The sequence below is a fragment of the Takifugu rubripes genome, chromosome 22, assembly GCF_901000725.2.
Source record: "Takifugu rubripes chromosome 22, fTakRub1.2, whole genome shotgun sequence".
NCBI classification, from domain to species: domain Eukaryota; kingdom Metazoa; phylum Chordata; class Actinopteri; order Tetraodontiformes; family Tetraodontidae; genus Takifugu; species Takifugu rubripes.
The window spans coordinates 10,000,510-10,012,556 of NC_042306.1; the positions used below are offsets into that span (position 1 = coordinate 10,000,510).

The 12,047-nt window shown below is 40.3% G+C and overlaps 2 protein-coding genes across 2 annotated transcripts; both read left to right on the forward strand.

The window, feature by feature from the left end:
- Nucleotides 1-912: 912 nt before the first annotated feature.
- Nucleotides 913-2,074, forward strand: ccl20a.3 (chemokine (C-C motif) ligand 20a, duplicate 3). Its single transcript, XM_003975613.3, has 4 exons — nucleotides 913-1,065; nucleotides 1,154-1,262; nucleotides 1,362-1,436; nucleotides 1,519-2,074. The coding sequence occupies exons 1-4, from the start codon at nucleotides 990-992 to the stop codon at nucleotides 1,574-1,576; spliced, it is 318 nt and encodes a 105-aa protein (XP_003975662.1). The 5' UTR covers nucleotides 913-989; the 3' UTR covers nucleotides 1,577-2,074.
- Nucleotides 2,075-4,247: 2,173 nt separating this feature from the next.
- Nucleotides 4,248-11,064, forward strand: LOC101072070 (NLR family CARD domain-containing protein 3-like). Its single transcript, XM_029831144.1, is given in 8 exon segments — nucleotides 4,248-4,397; nucleotides 4,495-6,319; nucleotides 6,639-6,812; nucleotides 7,012-7,185; nucleotides 7,351-7,391; nucleotides 7,394-7,517; nucleotides 9,677-9,850; nucleotides 10,989-11,064. Coding segments are annotated over 8 exon segments (2,604 nt in total). The 5' UTR covers nucleotides 4,248-4,381.
- Nucleotides 11,065-12,047: the final 983 nt, after the last annotated feature.

Sequence of the window (12,047 nt, forward strand, 5' to 3'; positions counted from 1 at the left end):
GTTTTATTTTTCTGGAACATTTGGAAAAAGTATCAACCCCTCTCAGCACATTGACTTAGTAACAACTCACTAACTGTTGAACAAACAAGGAAGTGACAAAAGATAACTTTACCATGACATCATTCAAGTCCAGTTTTGTAAATTCTGCAATCCTAGATTAACTTTGCGATCTCTGTTGGTGGATGTTTCTAAATTTAGACCTGGTGACACTCTTACTGATCGGTATCTTACTGTTGTACCATGTGACACAATCCCATAACAATCACCCCATATATTCTTTTTACATTCTCCGTGACTTTAATGTACGACTTTTTAAAGATATTGATTAAAGGATGATAAATGTTAATACAAAGTTAATGTAAAGATTTAAAAAAAAATTTTTTTTTTAAAACCACATTGATGGAAGCTGAAGCTGTCATAGACATCATGACCTATTTCGTGCAACCATTTCCTTTGATGTTTGCTTCTTTACCATGTTTGAAATGTTCCTCTGACCTAGAAAAGAAGCTCTGAAGAACCTTGATGCACCCTAAATGCAGCCCACGGGAGGTTGGGTAGACCTCCGATCTTGCCCTCATGCACTTTAAAGTTGGTATTTTTTTAGTAAATATTCCACTTGGTGTGTGTCCACGGTCAACAATTAATGCAGGTGTGTCTTTTGTTATTTCCCATGTTGCACTGGCTCTACAGGAGTATTTGGTCATGTCATACTTCTCTGGCATTACAGTCTAATTAGGTTTATCATGACAGGAGATTCCGCATCAATGTCTTCATCTTTTATTGAAGGCGTCACCACGTGTCTAGCCACTAAATATTTCCCACCTGTTTTTTCCAGCTGGAGAGAGTGACATGAGAGGGGGAAGTTCCTGTCCTCGGAGGAAACTTCCTCCTGCCAGAATTATAAAAGGTTGCTGGTGAGAACATAATACCACAACCTCTTCAACTCCACCTGAAGGCAGACGAAGCAGCAGCTCAGCTCTCACTCAGAGATGGTGTCATTCAAAGATGCAGTCATGGCGATCACCCTCATCACCGTGTGTGTGCTGGCAACACACACATCTTTAGGTATATTCCCACGTGTTTTTATTTAACGTACCTGTGTAATTTATCCCAATTCTTCTCCTTTTAAACCAAATCCTCCCTCATTTTGCAGCGCATCCTGGCTGTTGTTCAAGTTATATGAAATCCAGGATTCCCTTCAGGATCATTAAGGGATACTCAGTCCAGACTGTGACAGAGATTTGTCCGATCGACGCCATCATGTGAGTCTGGATTCAATCTGCATTCAGTCTGTAGCATCCTTAATCATATCTGAGACTTTGCTTATGCATCTTTGTGTTTTATTCTCTTTTCCTGCGTAGTTTTCACACAGCTTTGGGAAAAGCTTGTACCAATCCTGCTTCGAAATGGGTGATGGCGTACATTCAAAAATTAAGGTAAGTTTTACCCTTGTTTTGATTATTTTTTTTTGTATATTTTATAGTGTATAGTTATAATTATGCATTATTCACATTTCAGCAACAAAGCAAGAAAAGTTCACAAGACCTCCCAGAAACAGAAAGAACATCCTTTCTAAAGAGAGACGTTGGATTGGTTATCAGAGCTCTATTTTTGTCCCCGTTTGTGTTTCACAAGACAAATATGTTTATATTTGTACTACCGTTGTGTAGAATGGTTCCACCTTTCTGTTGTATAGGTGTTTGTGGCAGACAGAACAAAGGTGTCAGCTTCCTCAACAGTGTTGTGCAGCTCTTAACCTCTTAAAACTTCCAGGCTGAAAAATTCCAGGCGGGAAGTTTTAAGTCATGTGACCGAGATCTGGCAAATAGTTTTTTCCTGAGGTGGCCAGTGACTGCAAACATTGTTTAAAAAGTAAATATTTGAACTGTTCTCTAGTAATTCACAACTGTGACGCACCTGTATATGCCTGTATTTGTACTTTGAATATTATTTTTTTAATTAAAGTTGTGATATTGCAGTTGCTGCATGCTCAAATATGGAGAAGAAAAAAAAAAGTTTTACTCAACTGTCTGCCTATTTTTTCCAATAAACACCTTAAAAAAACAACAAAAAACAGCTCCCCTGTCTCTTATATTTTAGCTGACTTAGTCGTCACCAGGCTAGATGAAATCCAATATTAGATGAGCTGCACTGTTTTATGAATCTCCCTACAAGTCAGTCCCCACTTTTTCACCAAAGACTATTGTTGAAAAACGCAATTAGTGATTGATTTTTACGTTTTTCTTCTTTGGACTCTTGCTTGTGTGAATAGACCATAAACAATAGCACATTTTCACTGACAACGAATCTGTACTGCGGGATTTTTGACAAAAGTGTCTGCTGAATATAAATATTGGCAACTTTGACTGCAGTGCTTCTCTTCTGTTTCTGAAAATTAGCGGGGGGGGGGAACGGCTACAAACAAAACCCAGCAAAACAGGAAGAAGAAAAACAAATCTTACACTTTGGTACAATGTTGGTTTGATTTGCAATCCAGATTGCAATCTGCAAACCACTAGAAATCTACTACTAACAACACTAAAAATATTTAAATATTGTTGGGGTAACATGTGCCATCTTTAAATAACTTAATTTATTCATATAAATTATCATATTGTGTTCAAATTATCATCAGTGTTCATATCAACATTTGAAGAAATTTTTCTCAGTGTTGAAGAGCTGTTAGAGTTATAGTATATGTAATTGTTTTGTCTTTTTAAAGCCTTTTCCAGCACCTTAAATTGAATGTTTTATGATTTGTGTGTCAAGTTATCTGCCTTATTTCAGCACTTGCCCAACTTGAAATGGCAATGGCAATGGCATTGGAGCATGATTTTTCATGCTCCAATGGGACAATTTTCAGAAACAATTGGAAACAAATGAATGGCAATAAAATGAATCAAATCAAAACTTTGAACCTTTTATGATAGCATTTTATGTGCCTAACTCTAAATGCTTAAGAGTGAAAGTAAAACTTCAGACACAGCAGAAGGGTTGCAGACAGACAGAGGGTAAGTGTTAAAAATCATTTTAGAGAAAGAAAAGATGGAAAGGGTTTTGCTACAGAGTTGTATCTGGTATTAATAGCAACATTTATAGACATTTTGTCAGGTTTGAGGAACTGTTTGAGTTAGCAGATTTATTTTACATCTCAGATTAGTGTGGGGGATTTTGTGTGTTAACCTTCCTGTTGTCCTCCAGCTAAATCTTACAATCTTTCAAATTTATTAATATAGTAAATATGGTGCATTTAATTAAACTGTAACATGTTTCAACAGAATGGAAACATGTTCGTGTGCAAACAAGTTAATGACAGTAAAATAAGTGAACCTTGAACCTTGAACTCAGTATCAGTATATTTTTACAGTGGAAATTATGTGTCATAAAATTATTAACAGTATCCAGTTCAGACTCAGCAGAACGACAAGCAGGGTGAGAATAAAAGAAAGATTATTAAATAAATATAAGAACAACTGAGTGGAAAAAGAGGTCTGTCTGTTAATACCACCATTTTTATGCATTTCTGTCAATGTTGAACAACTTGTTTTACACTTTAGGTTAGTCTTGGGGATTTTCAGAGTGTTGACCATCATGTTCGAGTCAAATTTTTCAGATTTATTATCAGAAAGATGGTGTATTTAATTTATTTGTATCACATTTCAGCAATTTCAGAATGGAGGGCAGAGCAAAGGCTTCAGTGCCCAGCTGCGTGTCTCTAAAGAGTGACCGCTCCAGGACTTTGCCTCCCAACTTGAGAGATGAAGATGAACCTTCAAAACCAAAGTCAGAAATCTGAGAGTGATGTTGTGTTTCAATATGACAACTGTTAATTACACAAAAATCAGCTGGTTGTGAGTTTACATCTGCAGATGGTTTGTTCAACAACAGTTAGACTACATGAGTGATTTTTAGTTTTTGTCAACATGGTCACATCATTTTATATCTTTCACATCTGGATTCGATGAGTTAAAATGTTTTTACAGTAAAGAAGCACCAACCTTGTAATCTGTGTTTTCCAGCTTGTGTTTTATCATGAAGAAATGGTTAAATAATTTCCAATGATAGAATTAAGATTTTATTGTGGATAATGTTAATGTGAATAATTAGAAAATGAGAAAATCCTGTTAATTTATGAAGATGAACAAATTAATTGAGACTGAAAAACCAAAATAATATTGAATTATTGAATATGATCTAAAGTCATAATTATATTTCAAACATTTATCTATAAAGCAGTGAAGTAATAAAGAAATGTTCTGACAGTGACAGCAAGGAGTCCAGCTTCTTATCCTGGGACCAGTCTACTCCACCAGGGGAGTCCTCTTGTGCAGAATCTGAAAACAGATCCACAACCAGATCTGGACTGAAGACAAAAGCTCAAATGAAGACTGGACAAAGTAAAGTTGTTCACTGTAAAAATAACATGATGTCATGAATTGTTAGTGATGTTGATGACTATAAATGAGGAAAATCTATTTCTTTCTCTGATTTTAGTAAATGAGCTGCAAGAGGTTTTAGAAGGACATAAGATCAGTCTGAAGAGAAGAAGTGAACATGTGACTGAAGGAACTAATGAAGCAGGAAGTGGAACCCTGCTGAGCAAGATCTACACTGAGCTCTACATCACTGAGGGACAAAGTGAGGAGGTGAACACACAACATGAAGTGAGACAGCTTGAGATAACCTCCAAGAAGAACATCCAGGACACTCCAATCAGGTGCCACCAAATCTTCAACATCTTACGTGAGCAACAGAAACACGTCAGAGTGGTTCTGACAAACGGTGTCGCTGGCGTTGGAAAAACCTTCTCAGTGCAAAAGTTCACTCTGGACTGGGCAGAAGGTTTGGAGAACCAAGACATCAGCCTGCTGGTTCTGCTCTCATTCAGGGAGCTGAACTTGATCAAAGATGAGCAGCACAGTCTTCTCTCACTGCTTCATGTTTTCCATCCAACATTACAGAAGATCAGAGCAGAGGATCTGGCTGCCTGTAAACTTCTGCTCATCTTTGATGGCCTGGATGAAAGCAGACTTTCTCTGGATTTCAACAAAGAACAGGTCATCTCTGATGTCACACAGGTGTCATCAGCCAGCGTGCTCCTGGTCAACCTCATCCAGGGGAACCTGCTTCCCTCAGCTCTCATCTGGATAACCTCCCGTCCTGCAGCAGCCAATCAGATTCCTCCATCGTACGTTGACAGGATCACAGAAATACGCGGCTTCACTGACACCCAGAAGGAGGAGTACTTCAGGAGGAGGTTCAGAGATGAAGATCTGTCCAAGAGAATCATCTCACACATCAAGGCCTCCAGGAGCCTCCACATCATGTGTCTGATCCCAGTGTTCTGCTGGATCACTGCTACAGTTCTGGAGCACATGTTGACCACAGAGCAGAGAGGAGAGCTGCCCAAAACCCTGACTGACCTGTACTCACACTTCCTGCTGGTTCAGACCAAGAGGAAGAAGCAGAAGTATGGAGGACACAAAGGACCAGAGGAACTGACTGAGTCTGACAAAGAAGTCCTTCTGAAGTTGGGGCGGCTGGCGTTTGAACATCTGGAGGATGGAAACATCCTGTTCTACCAAAATGACCTGGAGCAATGCGGTCTGGGCGTCTCAGAGGTGTCGGTGTACTCAGGAGTTTGTACAGAGATCTTCAGAAGAGAGACTGTGATCTTCCAGAAATCAGTCTACTGCTTTGTTCATCTGAGCATTCAGGAGTTTTTGGCTGCAGTCTACATGTTCCACTGTTACACCAGCAAGAACACAGAGGTTATAGATTCTTTCATAAAATACTCAAAACCGAACAAATCTTCTCACTTTGCTTGGTTGTTTCAAAGATATGATCCAATCCAATCTGTAGATGACTTTCTGAGCAGAGTCATGAAAAAATCACTTCAAAGCCCAAATGGCCACCTGGACCTGTTTGTTCGCTTCCTTCATGGTCTCTCTCTGGAGTCCAATCAGAGAATCTTGGGAGGACTGTTGAATCAGACAGACAACAATCCAGAAACCATCCAGAAGGTCATCAACAACCTGAAGGAGATGAGTAGTGAGCAAATCTCTCCAGACAGAAGCATCAACATCTTCCACTGTCTGATGGAGATGAAGGATCATTCAGTACATCAGGAGATCCAAGAGTTCCTCAAGTCAGAGAAGAACTCAGAGCAGGAACTGTCAGAGATCCATTGTTCAGCTCTGGCCTACCTGCTGCAGATGTCAGAGGAGGTTCTGGATGAGCTGAACCTGAAGCAGTACAACACATCAGAGGAGGGACGACGTAGACTGATTCCAGCTGTGAGGAACTGCAGGAAAGCTGAGTAAGTCCAGCTGTGATGAGAAATAATGATTATATCTGATCTGCTTGAAATGAATAATTGTGGAAACATTGTGGAGCATTAAAGTTAAATATCACAAGTGTTTTAAATGAACTCCTTAAGTAGTTAAAAACTGCAATACATCACTGGTAGAAAAGCATCTATTTTGTTTGAAAGGTTAAAATAGAAATCCATCAGAAAACACAGACAGGGACAATTTTGACTCTACAGCACAGAAGTTATGATTAAAGATGAGATCTCATGTGTGTCCCTTTACCTTAAAGTTTAAAATGTACAAAATCATTATTTTTTTGGTCGACAGACTCGTTTTCAGCAGATTGTCACAAACTCACTTTGACGTTGTGGCCTCAGCTCTGAAGTCCAACCTCTCCCATCTGAGAGAACTTAACCTCAGTGAGAACAAGCTGCAGGATTCAGGAGTGAAGCTGCTCTGTTCTGGACTGGAGAGTCCAAACTGTAAACTAGAGACTCTCAGGTCAGTTGATGGCTTGGTCCAGTCTTTCTTTCACTCATTTGAAACTAAAACAGTTTCCACTGTTATGTTTGAGCACAGAGAGAATGAGGTCTTTTTTGGCATTTCCAAAACTGTTCACCATTCTAGGTGTTTCAGGCTTATTTATATGTAACTCCAAAGAAAACACTGAACAAATCTTTCCTTTATCATTTTTATTTAGATTGTGTGGCTGCAGTTTATCAGAGATCAGCTGTGGTTCTCTGGCCTCAGCTCTGAAGTCCAACCCCTCCCATCTGAGACTACTGGACATGAGTCAGAACCACCTGCAGGATTCAGGAGTGAAGCTGATCTGTAATTTTTTGCAGAATCTAAACTGTAAACTGAAGATTCTCAGGTCAGAGAAAATCATTTATTTTCTTAAAAAAATAAAACAAAATTTCTTTAAAAAAAGTATTAAATTAACAAATTAGCATGGATTTACATGATTATCTCTAATGACAAAACAAACACTGAACACATCTGATCATAGCTGAAATTTTATTTTTTTCCTTTTTTAAAGTTTAAGACGCTGCAGTTTATCAGAGATCAGCTGTGGTTCTCTGGCCTGAAGTCTAACACCTCCCATCTGAGAGAACTGAACCTGAGTCGCAACCAGCTGCAGGATTCAGGAGTGAAGCTGCTCTGTTCTGGACTGGAGAGTCCAAACTGTAAACTGAAGACTCTCAGGTCAGTTCATGGATTTCTACAATTTGTGTTTCATTCATTTGAATCTAAATCAGCTTTTATTCTTTTGTGTGAGCACACTTAGAAATAGTCAATTACGGTTCCACAGAACAGTTATTGTCACTTGGGTGAACAGGAAGTGCTGTGCACCTCTGCAGGTTAGTCAATTGGGACAGGGACCATGGGCTGGAACCCAGGACCTCTACTTTGGCCCATACCTCTTCCAGTGCCCACCAGATACTGTAGCCTCCGTCCTCAACAACAGAAAACAGCAGACACCTGACAGGTTAGGCTGGACCACCCTCAATTTGATGAGGAAGCAGACAGGTTGGAGCAGCAGGTACCATAGTGCTCTCCTGAACTGGTTTCTCCTTGGACACATGGAATTCGGATAGATGCTCACGGACCGAATCAGATTGAGCCTTACTGATACAGGAATAACTTTCTTTTTGAAGGGAAAGGGGTCAGTGAATATAGGTGCCAGTTGTCTTGATTCTACTTGGAGAGGAAGGTCTTGGATGGACAGCCAGACCTTCTGACCAACCCAATACACAGTGGATTGAGAAAGTCTCCTGGTGGCAGAGATGGAACAGTGTTTTAGTGCCTTTAAGGGGAGTGTATGGGCCTAAGATGAGGTTTGAATGAAGCATAGGATGAAGGTTTGGCTGCATGGAAGGAAGCCTCTTTTTCTTGAAAAGGGAAAATAGGAGGCTGCAGTCCACAGGCACACTGGAACATTGATGACCTGCCACCATGCCCATGTGCTGTGGGTGTACTCTATCTATAACAACTGCTGGGATCAGGTGAAGGGGTTCCAGGAAACCATGCAACTAAGAGCAGTCTCCATCTCTTGGTTGAGAAGTCCTGTGACAAAGTTTTTGGAAATCTGGGAGCAGATTGTGGCTGCAGAAAACTGGCGAGATGAGACGATTTGTGCTCACAGCAAACTGGACATGCTGTACAAAAGCTGTTAAAGTCCTCATCATTGGTGAGCCACCATAAAGGCTGGAGGAGCACATCCTTATTCATTTGGATCCCAGGATGACTGGTAAGATGAGAAGAATGAGCCTATTGCAGCACCTCAGAATGGACAGTTTCAGGGGCAAATAGGAGTTTCACCAAACATGTGCTATGACCAGGTTGCGCACCCTGTCCTCAATCTCCCAGAAGTAGCAGACTCGCCTGAAATTGGTGAGACAGAACATCTGGTATGATATTACGAGAACCAGGAAGGTAGGAAAGAACAAGGTCAAACTTGATGAAGAACAGAAACCATTGGGCCTGATGTGAATTCAGTCATATGGCTGATATTTGGATATTTTTCAAGTTCTTGTGATTAATTCACACCTGAAATGGAACCTCAGGGCCTTCCAGGCAATCACACCACTCCTCCTGGAGGTTAGCCAGAAGCTCCCAGTTCTCTCTGTCATAATTCCTCTCTACAGGGGAACGGCATGTGGAGAAGAAAGCACAGGGATGAAGTTTTGGACAGGACATCCCCAACTCACATATCAGTCTTCAAAATCTACCACCAACTTTCAACATCTGAGAACTGCAGGATTTGGACTGATGTGAAGTGAGCCTTGAGAGACCCAAATGGAGACTGTTCTCAGCTATGATATAAAAAGGAAGGTAGTAGGAATTGCAGAGATCGAGCTTGTTAAAGGATGCTGAATGGAGGAGCTTAAAAGCAGTAGAAATGAGTCAGAGAGGGTAGTCCCTCTCATTTCTGTAGTCCCTAATCGCTTTTATCTCTGGTACTGAAAGACAAGACAGATGTTTCATCGTATTCTAGGGAAGAAAGGGGAGGCAGTGAGGTGGCCTCGGGCCTTGTTGAATACCTCCCTAAAGTCATTAGGAACCCCATTGATGGTGGGAATCATGCTGGCAGGAGGACTCATGGACTGGGTCTATTGCTGGCAAGATTGTACTGTATTGGATTATAACTGGACCCACTTGCAACACACAAACTGCAGAGGTGAAGATGGCAGCAAACTTTTGAACAATGTCCACAATTAAGGTTCCACAGAACTGTGTTGATATAGAGACACAGTCCCAAGGAAGGGGAATCAGGCAGATGCTTAAATGTAACTGATGCAACTGCAAAACAAACATTGGATACATTTGATTATAATTAAATGTTTCAATTATTCTTGATTTAGTCTTAGATTTTGCAGTTTATCAGAGATCAGCTGTGGTTCTCTGGCCTCAGCTCTGAAGACCAACCTCTCCCATCTGAGAGAACTGGACCTGAGTGAGAACCAGCTGCAGGATTCAGGAGTGAAGCTGCTCTGTTCTGGACTGGAGAGTCCAAACTGTAAACTGGAGACTCTCAGGTCAGTTTATGGATTTGTGCAGTCTGTCTTTTATTACTAATTTGAAACTAAAACAGTGTTCGTTATTATGCCCGAGCACAGACAGAATAGTTTATTTCTTGTCATTTAAAAATTATATTAAATTAACAATTCAGGATAATTTTATATGCATCTGCAAAAAATATTGAATACATCTGACTGTCTCATTTCTTTTTATTTAGTTTGAGAGGGTGCGGTTTATCAGAGATCAGCTGTGATTCTCTGGCCTCAGCGCTGAAGTCCAACCCCTCCCATCTGAAAGAACTGAACCTGGGTCAGAACCACCTGCAGGATTCAGGAGTTGCAATTTTGTCAGATCTTGTGACAAGCCCAAACTATAAACTGGAGACTCTGGGGTCTCTGTTTGATCCTGTTTTTTAATCTCTCAAGCTGTGACAGCAGAATGTTGATAGGCGTTAGGATTGGCTCTGAAGAGAGAAGAGACATCCGATTATATCATCTTGTTCTAATTGTTATGACAGTTGTGGTCAATGTAAATTATGTAAATAAATCTGTATTACAGGTCGAAACAATTCTGATTCATCAAACCATCCTTCCATTAAAGTGTTTCTCTTATTCAAACGGTAATCAAATAAACATTTTAGCACACAGACTGTTGAACGTGAAGCTTCTTTATTATTTGCAATTATCTCACCCAGCATTCAGGATGGTGAGAGACAGAAGATCCATGACAAAGACAAAGGTAGTGCATTTAGTTTCTGGGCATCCACCTCTTAGCAACCCTGTTATCACATTTTAATAATAGAAATACAATACAAAAATGCAATATATTACAATAGAAGATGTACCATTACAGAAAGAGGTATTTCAGATATTTAGGGTGAATACCATTTTTACTAAAGTAAGAAACCCAGTTCAGACAACTCCAAACCTTTTCAATACGGACAGATCAATAGTGTTCCATGTCTCTGCATCAAGCTGGAGGAGTTGTTGAAATGTAGGGATTTTATCCGATTGAAACTGTGGATGGTCGAAGAGGGAGAAAAATAATTATTTGTGATCTTGAAATATATTCTTCAAGTCCACAAGACAAGTGAGCTGGTGAGGTGCCAGTTCACCTCCTGGGCACTGACGAGGTGCACTGTTGTGGACCTACCAGGAGTGAGCTTGAACGCCTCTGTACTCGCTGCATCCAAGATACGCAGAGTGGATACGACGATGTTACGCACCGATAAAGGGGGAAAGTTAGGATAAGAGGCCAAAAACAGCACAATTCCAACCAGTTGTTGAACCAGTCCATCGGGCAGCAGAGGCTTATTGATTCAAGTCTCCAACACAAGTGAGCTGGTGAGGTGCCAGTTCACCTCCTGGGCACTGCCAAGGTGCCCCCTCCCTAATGCTGCGATCAGGTTGCCCCCTGCTACTTGCATGTTTTTTAATGTAAATCCTCTGTATACACTAGTGTGTGTCACGTGGCAAATAAATGCTTTTTTCTTCTTCTCCACCCAGCAGACCAAAGCCAATCCTGAGCAATTAATCTTAGAGTCACTGCAAAACAATAAATTATGATCCCTTCCAAAACTCCTCACTTAATGGTGTAAAAAAAAACAACTTTCCAGACAGCAGTGTGCAGCCGATGATTTGTTCTGTCGTTTTCTCAAAAGCACATCAGAAAGCTCAAAATCCCACTGAATCTGTGCAGCAAAGACAAATAAATCAGTCATCTGGATGTGTACATTAGCACAACACATGGCATCCTTGTCATATTCATCATGCTTTTTTTATTATGTGGTTATTGTGGGTGTGAAGAAATTCAAATGATTGCTATGTACATGTTTTGACAGTTTTGCTCTGACAAGCTATTCAAAGGATGGAAAAATGCTGATGTTGTCATTAGCCAGTTACCTGGCCCTCCAAGGTGAGTTTGAAATCTGACTGGTTAAAGAAACAGCCCCATTGTTCATATAGTTTCAGTTACATTGGCCAGCACTGCTGATTCTGAAGCCTTAAGCAAATTAGATTGACGTGCAAACACACAGAGGCTGAAGTCTGATGAAATCTGATTAAATGTGCACGGCGCCCTCTCCTGGCAACTATGAGTACAGCGCTAACAAAGTAACAAGAAACGGTGCCATGAAGTGTTCATTTAAATGACCTTTTACTGCAAAATTAAATAAAATAAATATTTGTAGGGTGTCAATTTTTATAAACATGAACT

Coding starts and splice junctions, on each gene's coding strand:
- ccl20a.3 (XM_003975613.3), top strand. CDS start 990: ATGGTGTCATTCAAAGATGCAGTCATGGCGATCACCCTCATCACCGTG. Junction 1,066..1,153: donor GGCAACACACACATCTTTAG/GTATATTCCCAC, acceptor CTCATTTTGCAG/CGCATCCTGGCTGTTGTTCA. Junction 1,437..1,518: donor GCGTACATTCAAAAATTAAG/GTAAGTTTTACC, acceptor TTCACATTTCAG/CAACAAAGCAAGAAAAGTTC.